The sequence below is a fragment of the Cetorhinus maximus genome, chromosome 38 (genome assembly GCF_964194155.1).
Source record: "Cetorhinus maximus chromosome 38, sCetMax3.hap1.1, whole genome shotgun sequence".
NCBI lineage: Eukaryota > Metazoa > Chordata > Chondrichthyes > Lamniformes > Cetorhinidae > Cetorhinus > Cetorhinus maximus.
The window spans coordinates 4267042-4284815 of record NC_135916.1 but is presented as its reverse complement, the minus strand read 5'-3'; the positions used below and the strand labels follow the sequence as shown (position 1 = coordinate 4284815).

Sequence of the window (17774 nt, the reverse complement as noted above, 5' to 3'; positions counted from 1 at the left end):
GTCAAGGAGTGTGATGGAATGCTCTCCACTTCCAACAACACTCAACTAATTTCTACACCATCCAGGACAAAACAACCCACTTGATTGGCACCATCCACAAACATTCACTCCCTCCACCATTGCCGAGCAGTAGCAGCAGTGTGTAGCATCTACAAGATGTACAGCAGGAATTCACTAGGGCTCCTTTGGCAGCATCTTCCAAACGCACGAGCGCTGCCATTTAGAGGGACATGGACAGCAGACTCATGGGAATACCATCACGTGGGAGTTCGCCTCAAGGCTTTCACCATCCTGAATTGGGAATATATCTGCCGTTCCTTCACTGTCGCTGGATCAAATGCCTGCAACTCCCTCCCTAACAGCACCGTAGTAGTAACGCATGGACTGCAGCGTTTCCAGAAGGACGCATTCCCCATCTTCTCATCGGCAGTTGGATATGGTTAATAATTATTTGTCTAGAGAGCTTCGCCCGCTTCGCCGAATGGAATAAAAAGAATCAGATTGTTGCAGAGGCGGCCGTGCATCCAAGGGAGAGAAATTCATTGGAATCAATGTTTTGATCAGGGAGGGAAAGGCAACGGGAGAGAGCAGTTCCAGGGGGAAGGTCTATACAGGACAGCGATCTGAGCAATGACTTACCAGTTAATGAATGGAGAGATCCAGGAATGTATTGTTTGCTAACAAGCCACTCTAACATTCAAACCAGAATAGTCTGTTATATTGGTTGAATGGAAGCTTGTTTGGAAGTTTTTGAACATGATATTTAGGGAGCAATGGGGCCATATGCGGAGAAGATCATCACCTTTAAACAATTTATTGAAGACGCTGAATTTAGATGCGGAGGGCCGGAAAAAGACAGACCATTTCCTCAAAGCAGTCGTATTGACAAGCGCATCGACTGAGTGAATTGAAGACTCGTGTGTTGGTACAGAGGGAATTGAGGAAAGGAGCTTGAGTGTAGAGGCATTCCTTTTCGGCAAGTGCACATTGATCAGTTAGTGAGACACATGAAGTGGATGAAATTAACGGTGATGAGTGGCGAGGGGTGGGGGTGGGGAGCAATGTGATGTGGGTGTGGAGGGGCGCGGGAGATATAAAACAAAATCACAATTAATATCAGGTGGGTTACCCAAGGGGCCAATGGCAGTGGGCTAGGAGGCAGAGTGGAGTGAACGGTCACATTGGGAAATGGGTTTTCGCCGACATTCAAAGACAAGAGTCTTCCAGGAAAGGAAAGCCGTTCAACGAGGCTTCACACATATCCCACAAGGTGTGCACAATGCCCCAATCCCATTGCAACATCCACATGTTTTGTCAATGATTCGAAGGCGGTCGACTCCAGAATAGTAGCAGGTGTTATTTCTTAGCCTGATTACTCTTGAAGAGCTTCCTAATATCTGACCCAGTTTAATGTACAGCGGCTGGAGACTGCCTCCATTTGTCTAACCCTCATTTCCTGCGCCCTGTTCCAGATCCCATACCATGTACTCTCTGAATAACCTGTATAAAATCACTACCCTGGGCTCTCCCTCCATTCTTCTTAACTTCAGGGAGTTGGGGCAAACATTTGAATGTTTTGGATTTTCCAATGCGATTCCTCTCATTCTATCCCCAGCCACGGAACAATTCTAACCGGGTGATATGTCCTGGACGGCTGCCCAAAGGCAGCGGTATGGCTGAGACACGCATCATGGACCAGCCATTTGTTCAGCTCTTGTGAAATCAATGCCGCTGGATATTGGACGGAGTGTCTGACACGTAGTTGATGTGACCTTCCCGGTCTTGCCATCCCGCCCAATGTTGATTTCTACCCAGTCTTTTGCGATTGGCTATTTCACTCTTCATACCGGGATCGCCCTTCATTTAATGTTGGAGGTTAGTGGTTGAGTGGTTTAGGGAATTGGATCATATTGGCCACCAAGAGTCGACTGGTACCTTTGTCAATTCATCTGTAATGACCGGTTGTTTCAAATGGTCTGACCTACCTTTCCTCCAGAGGCAGACACCCAACAGAGCAAGGAGGAGAATCATGCCCACAGCAGAACCGATACCAGCAGCCAGGGGAACATGTTTCTTTTCTGAATGAGCTAATGGGGGAGAGCAGGACAATGTTAATGAACAGCTTCCACAACAAAGGGAATAATCTGCAATTTAATGCAGGACAACAATTGGGGCTAGACTGCAGCAGAAAACAAAGACTGAGAGAGAGAGAGTGAGAGAGATGAAGTGCGAGTCATAAAATTAACAGGCAGAGGAGGGAGCCTATCGGTCCTCATGCCTGATCTGAGAACCTGAAGGACAGGATCAATTTTTCACACTATCCAAGCCCATTCGCACTTTCTTCATCGCACTGTAACATTATTCCAATATGATTTTTGATTTAAGTAATGGAAACTACAGAATCATATTCCACAGTGTTGCAGACCACAAAAAACTCGTTGCTTACAAATTAATGCAATTACATTTTGCCTTTTGTCTGTGTTCCCTGGTTAGAAACTCTCCCGCCCGTATATGGAACTGCTCCCTGTTTAACTAAATCGAACCGTTCTATTCAATCACCAATAAAGATTGTTCCCACGTCAGGCGGTGCAGCAATGCCCACGCTGCTGATCCATTTTGAAGTTTCTCTTTAGGCTTTACATTGCCGCAGCCTTTGGTATCCACAGCCCGTCTCCACTCCCATCTCTAAATGGCCCGCACGAAAACACTGTTTCAAAAGCAGCCAATCAGCAATGTGGTTGGCAAGGGGTCGGGTTCGGGGGAAGTGGTGTGGGAGTCATCACGCGGGGGCGTGGCTATACCCCCGCTGGAATGAAGCGGCTGAATGTTCAATTGCAATTGGCCGACTTATTAGTTGCGTCATTGTATCCACTAGCTCTCCATTGGATATTAACTGCGTACAAACTACCAGTCCATTATTCTGTTAATCCAGTCCCATGGGAACAAGTGTAATTTTCATTTGGTCAATACTGGACGTGGGAGAAGAGAACACGCTGCTCTCACTTTCAAGCCAGTTTGAATTGTCAAGTGTGTTAGTCAGTGTCGTGGGGAAATGGCACAAATTGAAACACAGCAAAACCTTTTATTACGGTCGGATGGTTACGTTAACTGGGAATTCCACTCACCTGTCGCAGTGATGTGCACAGTGTCACTCTGAGCCGAGGATAGTTTTCTTCCGTTAATCAGTGCTTCATAACGGCAGGTATAATTTCCTATTTCAGAGTGATCGACATTCCTGATAGTGAAGGTGACATAATTGATCCCTGAGGCAGCAGGCTTGAGACCATAGTGATTCGCATCCCCTTGTCTGTACAGGTAAAATGTAATGGCAGGATTGTCCCGGGGGCCTGTACAGTTAAATGTGACAGCTTCACTCCGAATAACAGCGCTAGAATCCACGGATATGTATGGTTCGGGAAGTTCTGGAATTGGAATCGGAGAGGTAGTACCGATTTTGTCAAAAAATGAATTTCACAAAAAAACCTTTGATAAAATTTCATAAAACAATGCTTAGCCCTCATATCAAAACAACAATGTTGCCAAGAGCCAGGCATCATCTGTGGATAGAGAAACAGGGCTAAACTTTCCAGTCCGTATGAATTCTTCGGAGTTAAGGAGAATTAGGAATGTGAAGGATTAGATAGTGAAAGGGGTGGAGCATCTGGAGCAAGATAGAAGGTCGCGGGAAGGTGGAAACTGAAGAGAAATTTAAAAAAGATGTCATGGACACAAAACCAATGGAATGGTAATGACAGTGTGAAAGACAAAAAGGGCACTCATGATGGCATAAAGGTAGGGTTACAAAGTGTTAATTGGGAACCTTTCAGACTTTTAGACTTAACACTGAGTTCAAAAAACTCAGACCATGAACTCTTTCCTCCATTTTCACACATTCCCCATGCCCTGATCCCCACAGAGCCATCTGAAACCTATTTTGCTTTCAGTGTGCTGACACCTGTTCTCCCATTAACACATTCTGCTATCTTACCTTTCTTCCACTTTTAGCACCTACTTTAGTCTTACACGCTACAATTAACACTCCATTTGTCTTTTCTACATGACATTTTTGTCAATCTGTCCTGAGCACCCACTTATCCCTGCCCTTCTATTCTGCTCCAGCTTCTCCACACCCTCTTCAACACTGAAGAAGCGTCATACAGACGCTAAGTGTTTACCCTGTTTCTATCTTTATAGATGTTGCCAGATCTGTTGAGCCCTCCAGCATTTTATGTTCTTATTTCAGATTTCCAGCATCCGCCGTATTTTGCGATTATTTTGCTGGTTAGCCCTCATTTGGAATTTTGTGTCCCGTTATGGGCGTCACCCTATGGGAAGGATAACCAAGCCTTGTCAAAGAGGAAGAGGACATTAACTAGAATTTTTTCAGAAAGGATGGCATGTAGAAGACTGGAGAAGCTTGGAATTTTCTCGTAGTTCAGAGAAGGTAAACTGAGATTTTCATAAAGATTTGAAAAATCATTAAGAGCTTGATAAAGTAAATAAGGAACAATTGTTTTTAGTGTTAAAATATTTAGTAACCAGATAACATAGATTTCAGTGATTGCAAAGGAGCCGGATGGAATATGAGAAAAACCGTGTTAATGCAGCAATTTGTTAGAATTTGGAATGTCCTCTCTGGAAGTAAGGTAAAAGCAGATTCAACAGGAACTCGCAAAGGGAGTGGATAAACATTGCTGAGGGATAACTTGGCAGAAATTTTATGACAAATGCCTAGGAGTGCAGATAACTTGGCTTCTAAAGGGCAACGGGAATCTGAAATAAATGTTCCCCTTGCCAGCTATTACAACACCTCAGGAACGAATACAGAAAAAAGTTGATAGCTGTTTCAAAGAGACACAACAGGCAGGATGGGTCGAGTGGTCTCAATCTCTGCTGTTGCTTTTTCTGATTCTGTGATTAATGGAGACACTTGCAGTAATTTGTCAGTGTGTCGGATGAGGATTAGACAAGAGATGAACAAAAAACCTCTCTCTGTGACTGTTAAACAATGTGAAAAACGTTTTTTTTTCACTTAACAAGAGTGAGTGATTAGGCTTGGATTATGGAACTCAAGTCCTAAAGCATATGAATCTAACTCCGACAGTGCACCACTCCCTTAGTACTGGCACCGTGGGTGTGTCGGCCTGGATAATGGAGCTCAAGGCATAGAATATATACATCTACATCCAACAGTGCCGCGCTCTCTCAGTACTGGCATTGGGGGGCGAGCCAGACAACATTTGTGAAGCTCACGAGCTGCTGTGAAAGTTGACCCCATTGCCTGATTAATCAGGCGAGTGTCAGAGTGCTACCAAAGTAGCTTTTTTTTTTCCAGTTGAGATAGCCGAACCACATCGATTGTATCAACTTATGGAAATAAAGCCAATACAGAGGCATGAAGGTACCATTCAGCACCGAGATAAGGAAGGTATCTTTGATGTCATAACGGGCCTAACACAATCACAATTAAGACTCTGAGATCTCCCGCCAATGGGCACTAGCTTCCCGCGGTGACAGAACACTTGAGCTGCTGACTGTCCCCTTAAACCATACTCCTGCATTCCCCTCCAGCCCACCCCATCCCCTGCAATCACTGTCATTGTACAGCGGGTGAATTCAGCCCCCATCTGTCAGAATTGTGCCATGAGATACCAGGTCATTTGGGCTCCCTCCCGGATTATTTGAAACGAGTCATATTGTTACAGTGAATGAAATATTGATGATTTGAGAATACCCACGCTATAAATCGAAATGTTGAAATCTATGTTTCCCTATCGCTCACCTGCTATGGTCACCGCTACAGCCAGGCTCTTTTTGGAATCGAACTGCCTGCTCTGGACGGCAATGCTGTATTTACATTGGTATTGTCCGCTGTGGCTTGGACTGGTATTCGCAAATGTTAAAGTATTAGCATTTGTGATGTATGGATTAGAGGTCAGCTGTCGATATCCTTCATAAAAATAAAACCTTTTCTGGCGATTATCTCCAGTCACGGTGCAGGTCATGGTGATCGGCTCTCCTACTGCATACACCCCTGTAGCTTGATCAAGAGTTAACACTGGGATTTTTAGCGGATCTGCGGTAAAATGAATTGAAGAAACAATTAGAAATGGATCAGAGTCTGTCTATGTACAGAAGTAGGTTATAAACACATTAATTGATCTGTGTCGTGACAAGGTGTCTACAAGTGTTTGAGAATTCACAAATGTTGACATCTGGAATTGATGACGAAGGAAGGAGGTTAAGCGAACACATTTATAAAAGCCAATCCGGAAAACGGAGCTTTCCTAACAGCTCCACAGCTGTTAAATTCCGACTGAAATGCATTCGTTAATGTAATCGTCCATTCTTACCAGCAGATTTGAGCAGGGCAAGATCCCATGAATGGACGTCAATTCATGACGGGCCAGTTAACGTGATGCTTCCTTCAGTGATGTTGTTATAAGGATGTGCGTTTGGCCCATTGATACGGAAGCGAAGTTCCCACTGACATGACTCACAACTATGCCTATTGTATCTCTACACGACATTGTAGTCTGTATCCTCGTTTTTCATTCACTTAGAAATGGGAGAGGTCAGACAGTCCCTCAGTAATGGCATCGGCCGGGGTGGCCGTTAGGGCGGGGTGGTGTTGTTTGGGATGTTGACTCAGTTAACATGGCTCAAATCCAGGAGTACATACATCTTCCTCCGTCAGTGCAGCACTCCCTCATTGCTGGCACTGTGGGGCACTTTTGGAGCTCACGAGATCAAGTGAAATTTGTCTCATTTGCCATATAATTCAGGCAAGAGTGCTCCCGAAGGAGGTAAGTTTTTTTTATTCTGTTGAGATAGTCCAAGCACATCGAAGATACCAATGCATTGAAATACATCCAATGCATGGGAATGAAGGTACAATACAACACCGAGGTGTGGAAGGGATCTCTGATGTCACAACGGGACTAATCTAATTCCAATTAAGACTGAGACATCTGTCGCTAATGGACACTAGGCAGAACACTGCAGCTGCTGCCTGCCCCCTCACATCACACCCCTGCCTCCCGGGCCTGCGCACCCCAGCCCCTGCAATCACAGTCGATTTACTGCGGATGAATTCAAGTCCCATCGGCCTCAATTGTAAATGAGGTCGCAGATCAATTGGACACCTTCCCCGATTATTTGAAACTGGTCATAATGTTACAGTGATTAAAATATTGATTATTTGATAATACACACACCATTAACAGGAATGTTTAAATCTCTGTTCCCTGTCATTAATCTGCTGTTGTCAGCGTAACAGCCTGGCTCTGTTTGGAGTCTAACTGTCTGCTCTGGACGGTAAATCTGTATTGACATTGGTATTGTCCGCGGTCGCTTGGGCGGGTATTCTTGAATCTTAAAGTATAGGTATTTGTGATGATTCAGCTAGAGGACAGCTGGTGAGATCCTTTATAAAAATAGAAGTTTTTCTCGCGATCATCTCCAGTCACGGAGCAGGTCATGTTGATCGACTCTCCTACTGCATACACCCCTGTGGTTTGATCAAGAGATATCAGTGGGGCTTTTAGCTGATCTGTGGCAAAATGAATTGAAGGAACAATCCGAAATGGATCAGTCTTCACATGTACATTGGTAGGTTATAAACAGATTAATTGAGCTGTGTCGAGAGAACGTGTTTACAAGTGTCTGAGAATTCACAAATGTGGAGATCAGGATTTGATTATGAAGCAAGGAGAATAAGCAAACACATTTATAAACGCCAATCAGGGACTCGGGCCTTCCCTAACAGCTCCTCAGCTGATTAAGTCCGAATGAAGTGCATTCCTTATGATAATCGACGATTCTTACAAGCAGATTTGGGCCGAGCAAGATCCCAGGAACTGAAATAAATTAATGAGGGGAGAATCAACGTGATTTTTCCTTCAGAGCTGTCATCATATATATAAACCACCCCGAACCCCTCGATTAGATTCCAGTCTGTAACTCACTCCTGGGTATCTGTTATTCTATATATAAACCACCCCGAAGCCCTCGATTAGATTCCAGTCTGTAACTCACTCCCGGGTATCTGTCATTCTATATATAAACCACCCCGAACCCCTCGATTAGATTCCAGTCTGTAACTCACTCCTGGGTATCTGTTATTCTACATATAAACCACCCCGAACCCCTCGATTAGATTCCAGTCTGTAACTCACTCCCGGGTATCTGTCATTCTATATATAAACCACCCCGAACCCCTCGATTAGATTCCAGTCTGTAACTCACTCCTGGGTATCTGTTATTCTACATATAAACCACCCCGAACCCCTCGATTAGATTCCAGTCTGTAACTCACTCCCGGGTATCTGTTATTCTATATATAAACCACCCGAACCCCTCGATTAGATTCCAGTCTGTAACTCACTCCCGGGTATCTGTTATTCTATATATAAACCACCTCGAACCCCTCGATTAGATTCCAGTCTGCAAGTCACTCCCGGATACCTGTCATTATATATATAAACCACTCCGAACCCCTCGATTAGATTCCAGTCTGTAACTCACTCCGGGATACCAGTCATTATATATATAAACCACCCCGAACCCCTCGATTAGATTCCAGCCTGTTACTCACTCCCGGGAATCCGTTATTATATATATAAACCATCCCGAACCCCTCGATTAGATTCCAGTCTGTAACTCACTCCCGGGTATCTGTAATTCTATATATAAACCATCCCGAACCCCTCGATTAGATTCCAGTTTGTAACTCAACCCCGGATACCTGTCATTATATATATTAACCACCTCGAACCCCTCGATTAGATTCCAGTCTATTACTCACACCCGGGTACCTGTCATTTTATATATATGACGACCCCGAACCCCTCGATTATATTTCAGTCTGTAACTTACTCCCGGGTACCTGTCACAGTGAATGAAATATTAATGATATGAGAATACCCACGTCAGAAATAGAAATGTTGGAATCTATGTTTCCCTATCGCTCACCTGCTATGGTCACCGCTACAGCCTGGCTCTGTTTGGAATCGAACTGCCTGCTCTGGACGGCAATGCTGTATTTACATTGGTATTGTCCGCTGTGGCTTGGACTGGTATTCGCAAATGTCAAAGAATTGGCATTTGTGATGTATGGACTAGAGATCAGCTGCCGATATTCTTTATAAAAATAGAACCTTTTCTGGCGATCATCTCCAGTCACGGTGCAGGTCATGGTGATCGTCTCTCCTACTGCATACACCCCTGTAGCTTGATCAAGAGATATCACTGGGATTTTTAGCGGCTCTGCGGTAAAATAAATTGAAGGAACAATTAGAAATGGATCAGTCTTTCTATGTACAGAAGTAGGTAATAAACACATTAATTGATCTGTGTCAAGACAAAATGTCTACAAGTGTTTGAGAATTCACAAATGTTGAGATCTGGAATTGATGACGAAGGAAGGAGGTTAAGCGAACACATTTACAAACGGCAATCCGGAAAGCGGAGCTTTCCTAACAGCTCCACAGCTGATAAATTCCGACTGAAATGCATTTGCTAAGTTAGTCGTCAATTCCTACCAGCAGATTTGAGCAGGGCAAGATCCCATGAACGGACGTCAATTCATGACGGGCCAGTTAACGTGATGCTTCTTTCAGTGATGTTGTTATAAGGATGTGTGTTTGGCCCATTGATACGGAAGCGAAGTTCCCACTGACATGACTCACAACTATGCCTATTATATCTCTACACGACATTGCAGTCTGTTCCCTCCTTTTTCATTCACTTAGAAATGGGAGAGGTCAGACAGTCCCTCAGTAATGGCAACGGCCGGGGTGGCCATTAGGGCGGGGTGGTGTTGATTGGCATGTCGACTCAGGTAATAGGGCTCAAATCCAGGAGTACATAGATCTTCCTCCGTCAGTGCAGCACTCCCTCATTGCTGGCACTGTGGGGCACTTTTGGAGCTCACAAGCCCAAGTGAAATTTGTCTCCATTGCCATATAATTCAGGCAAGAGTGCTCCCGAAGGAGGTAATTTTTTTTAAATTCTGTTGAGATAGTCCAAACGCATCGAAGATATCAATACATTGAAATACATCCAATGCATGGGAATGAAGGTACAATACAAGACCGAGGTGTGGAAGGGACCTCTGATGTCACAACGGGCCTAATTCAATTCCAATTAAGACTGAGACATCTCCCGCTAATTGACACTAGGCAGAACACTGTAGCTGCTGCCTGCCTCCTCACACCACACTCCTGCCACCCGGGCTACACACCCCAGCGCCTACAATCACAGTCGATTTACAGCGGATGAATTTAAATCCCATCGGCCTCAATTGTGAATGAGGTCGCAGATCAATTGGACACCCTTCCCGATTATTTGAAACCGGTCATAATGTTACAGTGAGTAAAATATTGATTATTTGATAATACACACACCATTAACAGGAATGTTTAAATCTCTGTCCCCTGTCACTCACCTGCTATGGTCACCGTTACAGCCTGACTCTGTTTGGAATCTAACTGCCTGCTCTGGACGGTCCGTCTGTATTGACATTAAATTGCCCGCCGTCGCTTGGGCGGGTAATCTTGAATATTAAAGTATAGGTATTTGTGATGATTGCGCTAGAGGACTGCTGGTGATAGCCTTTATAAAAATAAAAGGTTTACCGCGATCATCTGCAGTCACGGAGCAGGTCATTTTGAACGACTCTCCTACTGTATACACCCCTATCGTTTGATCAAGAGATATCAGTGGGGCTTTTAGCGGATCTGTGGCAAAATGAATTGAAGGAACAATCCGTAATGGATCAGTCTTCACATGTACATTAGTGTGTTATAAACAGAATAATTGATCTGTGTCGAGAGAACGTGTTTACAAGTGTCTGAGAATTCACAAATGTGGAGATCAGGATTTGATTATGAAGCAAGGAGGATAAGCAAACACATTTATAAACGCCAATCAGGGACTCGGGCCTTCCCTCACAGCTCCACAGCTGATTAATTCCAACTGAAGTGCATTCGTTATGATAATCGACGATTTTTGGGCAGAGTCAGATCCCAGGAACTGAAATAAATTAATGAGGGGAGAATCAACGTGATTTTTTCCTTCAATGCTGCTGTTTTAAGGATGTGTATTTGGCCCATGCATACGGAAGCGAAGTTCCAACCGATGTGACTGGCAATAATGCAGCTGTTTATTTTAGCTCAGCACGCAATTGCAGAGAGGAACCTATTTTAAATGTTCCATTAGAAATAGCAGAGTTCGGACACTCCCTCAGTACTGGCACCGAGGGTGTGTTGGGCTGGAATATGGAGCTCAAGTCCAAGATGATATATATCTACCTGAGACAGTAAAGCACTCACTCATTACTGTCAACGGGCGCAGTGGATTCGTGGGGTTGGGGGATGGGGAAGTGGGGGTGGTGGTTGTTGTGGTGGTGGTGTAGGCGCGGAGCGGATGTAGTGTTTGCCTGGGTAATGGAACTCAATTCCTCGAGCATATTCATCTCCCACCGACAGTGCAGCACTACATCAGTAATGACACATTACCTGTGAAACTTCCTGGATCATGGAGCTAAATCTGGAGGAATGGCTGATTATACAACCTTCTTGTTTAGGGCTGCGTGCTGCAGTCCCGGTAAGGACATGAAGGAAGAGAGTCCATGACAACTGCTGATACTTTCACCATCAACGTGGAAAATGAAAGCAAACAGTGAATGAATTGGACGGTACACCATGCCGCACTACATGTGGGTTTTGGGATGGGGAGTCTCTCTTGTTTGGCCTCTTCACTGGTCGGCGTTGGACACTCGGACCCAGAATGATATCAGAAGGAGCATCACCCAAACCCGAGTTAGACTGTGACGTCACCCAGCAGTGGACCGCACCTACCCAGTGACAGAAACCTTCAGCTTCTGACTGTCCCCTCTAACCCTCCTACTGCTTTCCTCCCCTTCCTATCTCAATATTTGCAGTGGTAGTTGATGCCCAGCGGGTTAGGTCAGGGCCCATTCAAATTTCCTACATTCGAAAGTGAGACACTCCCTCAGTACTTTGACCGGGGGAGTGTCGGCCTGCTTTATGTAGCTCAAACCCTAGAGTATATACAAAAACCTCTGACAGTGCAGCAATCCCATAGTACTGACACCAGGGGAGTGTCGGCCTGGTTTATGGAGCTCAAGCACTAGAGCCTATGCATCTACCTCCGAAAGTGCAGCGGTCCCTCAATACTGGCACCGTGGGTGTGTCGGCCTGGATAATGGATCTCAAGGCATAGAATATATAGATCTACATCCGACAGCGCAGCGCTCTCTCAGTACTGGCATTGGGGGGCGAGCCGGACAACATTTGTGAAGCTCACGAGCTGCTGTGAAAGTTTACCCCATTGCCTGATAAATCAGGCGAGAGTGAGAGTGCTACCAAAGTAGATACTTATATTCTCAGTTGAGATAGCCGAACCACATCGATTGTATCAACTTATGGAAATAAAACCAAAACAGAGGCATGAGGGTACCATTCAGCACTCAGATATGGAATGTATCTTTGATGTCATAACGGGCCTAACACAATCACAATTAAGACTCTGAGATCTCCCGCCAATGGGCACTAGCTTCCCGCGGTGACAGAGCACTTGAGCTGCTGACTGTCCCCTTTAAACATATTCCTGCATTCCCCCACGGCCCACCCCATCCCCTGCAATCACTGTCATTGTACAGCGGGTGAATTCAGCCCCCATTGGTCAAAATTGTGCAATGAGATCGCAGTTCATTTGGGCTCCCTCCCGGATTATTTGAAACGAATCATGTTGTTACAGTGAATGAAATATTGATGATTTGAGAATACCCACGCTATAAATCGAAATGTTGAAATCTATGTTTCCCTATCGCTCACCTGCTATGGTCACCGCTACAGCCTGGCTCTGTTTGGAATCGAACTGCCTGCTCTGGACAGCAATTCTGTATTTACATTGGTATTGTCCGCTGTGGCTTGGACTGGTATTCGCAAATGTTAAAGTATTAGCATTTGTGATGTATGGACTAGAGGGCAGCTGTCGATATCCTTCATAAAAATAGAACCTTTTCTGGCGATTATCTCCAGTCACGGTGCAGGTCATGGTGATCGGCTCCCCCAATGCATAGACCCCTGTAGTTTGATCAAGTGATAACACTGGGATTTTTAGCGGATCTGCGGCAAAATGAAATGAAGGAACAATTAGAAATGGATCAGAGTCTTTCTATGTACAGAAGTAGGTTATAAACACATTAATTGATCTGTGTCGTGACAAGGTGTCTACAAGTGTTTGAGAATTCACAAATTTTGAGATCAGGAATTGATGACGAAGGAAAGAGGTTAAGCGAACACATTTATAAACGCCAATCCGGAAAGCGGAGCTTTCCTTACAGCTCCACAGCTGATAAAGTCCGACTGAAATGCATTCGTTAAGGTAATCGTCCATTCCTACCAGCAGATTTGAGCAGGGCAAGATCCTATGAACGGACGTCAATTAATGACGGGACAATTAACTTGATGTTTCCTTCAGTGATGTTGTGATAAGGATGTGTGTTTGGCCCATTGATACGGAAGCGAAGTTCCCACTGACATGACTCACAACTATGCCTATTGTATCTCAACACGACATTGCAGACTGTTCCGTCGTTTTTCATTCACATTAGAAATGGGAGAGGTCAGACAGTCCCTCAGTAATGGAAACGGCCGGGGTGGCTGTTGGGGCGGGTTGATGTTGATTGGGATGTTGACTCAGGTAAAAGGGCTCTAATCCAGTAGTACATACATCTTCCTCCGTCAGTGCAGCACTCCCTCATTGCTGGCACTGTGGGGCACTTTTGGAGCTCACGAGCTCAAGTGAAATTTTTCTCCATTGCCATATAATTCAGGCAAGAGTGCTCCCGAAGGAGGTAAAGCTTTTTAAATTCTGTTGAGATAGTCCAAACGCATCGACGATATTAATACATTCAATGCATGGGAATGAAGGTACAATACAAGACCGAGGTGTTGAAGGGATCTCTGATGTCACAACGGGCCTAATCCAATTCCAATTAAGACTGAGACATCTCCCGCTAATGGACACTAGGCAGAACACTGCAGCTGCTGCCTGCCCCCTCACACCACACCCCTGCCTCCCGGGCCTGCCCACCCCAGCCCCTTCAATCACAGTCTATTTACAGCGCATGAATTCAAATCCCATCGGCCTCAATTGTGAATGAGGTCGCAGATCAATTGGACACCCTCCCCGATTATTTGAAACCGGTCATAATGTTACAGTGTGTAAAATATTGATTATTTGACAATACACACACCATTAACAGGAATGTTTAAATCTCTGTCCCCTGTCACTCACCTGCTATTGTTAGCGTTACAGCCTGGCTCTGTTTGGAATCTAACTGCCTGCTCTGGACGGTAAGTCGGTATTGGCACTGGTATTGTCCGCGGTCACTTGGGCGGGTAGTCTTGAATCTTAAAGAGTAGGTATTTGTGATGATTGGGCTAGAGGACAGCTGGTGATATCCTTTATAAAAATAAAAGTTTTTCTCTCGGTTATCTCCAGTCACGGTGCAGGTCATGATGATCGTGTCTCCTACTGCATACACTCCTGTGGTTTGATCAAGAGATATCAGTGGGACTTTTAGCGGATCTGTGGCAAAATGAATTGAAGGAACAATTAGAAATGGATCAGTCTTCACATGTACATTAGAATGTGATAACAGATTAATTGAGCTATGTCGAGTGAACGTGTTTACAAGTATCTGAGAATTCACAAATGTGGAAATCAGGATTTGATTATGAAGCAAGGAGGATAAGTAAACACATTTATAAACGCCAATCAGGGACTCGGGCCTTCCCTCACAGCTCCGCAGCTGATTAAGTCCGACTGAAGTGCATTCGTTATGTTAATCGACGATTCTTACAAGCAGATTTGGGCAGAGCAAGATCCCAGGAACGGAAATAAATTAATGATGGGAGAATCAACGTGATTTTTTCTTCAGTGCTGTTGTTTTAAGGATGTGTATTTGGCCCATGGATACGGAAGCGAAGTTCCAACTGATGTGACTGGCAATAATGCAGCTGTTTATTTTAGCTCAACACGTAATTGCAGAGAGCAACCTATTTTAAATGTTCGGACACTCCCTCAGTACTGGCACCGAGGGTGTGTTGGGCTGGAACATGGAGCTGAGGTCCAAGATGATATATATCTACCTGAGGCAGTAAAGCACTCATTCAGTACTGGCAGCGGGGGCAGCGGATGCGTGGAGTTGGGATGTGTTGGTTGGGGCGGGGTGGTGGGGGGGGGGGGGGGGGCGGGTGGTTGGTGGTGGTGGTGGTGTAGGCGCGGAGCGGATGTAGTGTTGGCCTGGGTAATGGAACTCAACTCCTAGAGCATATACATCTCCCACCGACAGTGCAGCACTACATCAGTAATGACACATTGTCCGTGAGACTTCCTGGATCATGGAGCTAAATCTGGAGGAGTGCTTGATCACACAACCTTCTGGTTTAGGGCTGCGTGTTGCAGTCCCGGTAAGGTCATGAAGGAAGAGAGTCCTTGACAACTGCTGATACTTTCACCATCAACGTGGAAAATGAAACCAAACAGTGAAAGATTTGGACGGTACACCATGCCGCACTACATGAGAGTTTTGGGATGGGGTGTCTCTCTTGTTTGACCGCTTCACTGGTCGGCGTTGGACACTCGGACCCAGAATGATATCAGAAGGAGCATCACCCAAACACGAATTAGACCGTGACGTCACCCAACTGTGGACAGCACCTCCCCCAGTGACAGAAACCTTCAGCTTCTGACTGTCCCCTCACACCCTGCTCCTGCTTTCCACCCCTTCCCATCTCAATATTTGCAGTGGTAGTTGATGCCCAGCGGGTTAATTCAGGGCCCATTCAAATTTCCTACATTCGAAAGTGAAAAACTCCCTTGGTACTGTCACCGTGGGAGTCTCGGCCTGCTTCATGTAGCTCAAACCCTAGAGTATATAATGAAAACCTCTGACAGTGCAGCAATCCTTTAGTACTGACACCGGGGAAGTGTCGGCCTGGTTTATGGAGCTCAAGCCCTAGACTATATACATCAAACTTCGACAGTGCAGCGCTCCCTCAGTACTGCCACTGGGGCGAGCATCGGCCTGAATTATGGAGCTCAAGCCCTAGAGGCTATGCATCTACCTCCGAAAGTGCAGCGGTCCCTCAATACTGGCACCGCTGGGAGTGTCGGTCTGGATTATGGGGAGTGTCGGGCTGCATGTTTGGAGTTCATGAGCTGAAGTGAAAATTGGCTCCATGGCCTGATCATTCAGGCGAGAGTGCTACCAAAGTAAATATGTTTTTTTTTGACCGCCAATGGGCACCAGTTTCCCCCAGTGTCACAACACTTCAGCTGCTGACAGTCCCCTCTTTCCCACCCTAGCCCCTACAATCACAGTCCATGTACAGCCGGTGGACCCAATCCCAATCGTTCACAATTGTGGAATGAACACTGAGAACACCTGAACCCCCAGCCCACAAGCCACGCCCCCTCCGTGCTGCAGCCTATTTAAATTGATTCATTTTGTTACAGTGAATAAAACCTTGATTATTTGACAATACCAAGATCGTAAATAGACATTTTTAAATATCTGACCCTGTCTCTCACCTGCTATGGTCACTGTTATAGCCTAAATGCCTGCTCTGGAAGGGAACTCTGTACAGATATTGGTATTGTCCGTTGTGGCTTGGACTGGCATTCGGGAATATTAAAGTTTTGGGACTTGTGGTGATTGGACTAGAGGACACCTGTTGTTGTACATCAAGATAATAAAACCTAGTGCCCGTATCAATGTGGAGAATGACAGGCAAACGCTGAAAGGATTGGACAGTACATCATGCCCCACCGCATGTGGGTTTTGTGATGTGGTTTCTCTAAATTGCGACCGGCTCAATGGTCGGGATGGACACTCGGGCCCAGTATGATGTCAGAAAGAGCTGAATCCAGTCGCAAGTTATTGCGCGATCTCACTGAACAATGGAAAGCCCTTCCCCAGTGACACAATCCTTCAGCTGCTGAAGGCCCACTCACACCCTCCTCCTGCTTTCCTCCCCTTCCCACCTCAACAATTGCAGTGATAGTTGACGCCCAGAGGGTGCATTCAGCGACCATTCTTTCAGGGAATGTGTCAGGACTTGAACAATGAAGTCCATGGTTTTCGCATATTCCCCTCTCCCCGAACACTGAACATTTCATTTTGAGGATTGGCCCTGGATTTGTGAAAATGCCAAGCCCGGCGAGTAAACATATCTACAATCTTTGTTCCCTGTCACTCACCTGTGGTAGTGACGATCACAGCCTCGCTCTTTGTGGATGTTAGATGCCGACCGTCGAACGAAATTCCGTATTCACATCGGTATCGCCCTTCGCTACTTCTACCAGTAACCTGGAATGTTCCAACATTCTCCTTTGTGACAATTTGCCAGGAGTCCCGCAGTTTATCATCTTTATAAAAATAGAAGGTTTTCTTCCGAACATCTCCAATCACAGTGCACGTCATGGTGACCATCTCTCCTATTACATACACCCCTGTCCATTGATTCAGATTTATCCATGGCTTTCTTAGCCGATCTGTTGCAAATTAAATGTGCAGAGCAATTTTAAATGGGGCAGAGAATCTTATGTACCGTCAGTGTTGTTAACCGCAACATTAGTTTATCTGCTCATGCTAAGAAGATAGGTGCCGTTCTGAATGCAAGCTGCCGACTTATCACAGGTTGTTTAAAACCAACAAGCACCAACAGCCTATATAT

General features: G+C 45.3%; 1 protein-coding gene across 1 annotated transcript in view; it reads right to left on the bottom strand.

Annotated features, from left to right (window-relative positions):
• The window catches only part of LOC144672410 (Fc receptor-like protein 5), a 74122-nt gene that overhangs the window by 8345 nt on the left and 48003 nt on the right, over positions 1-17774 (bottom strand). The window contains exons 4-7 of the mRNA XM_078534254.1: positions 8974-9267; positions 5783-6076; positions 3126-3422; positions 1986-2087 (exon numbers count right to left, since the gene is read on the bottom strand). Coding sequence (XP_078390380.1) covers positions 1986-2087; positions 3126-3422; positions 5783-6076; positions 8974-9267 — 987 coding nt within the window. The remainder of the gene's footprint in view (positions 1-1985; positions 2088-3125; positions 3423-5782; positions 6077-8973; positions 9268-17774) is intronic.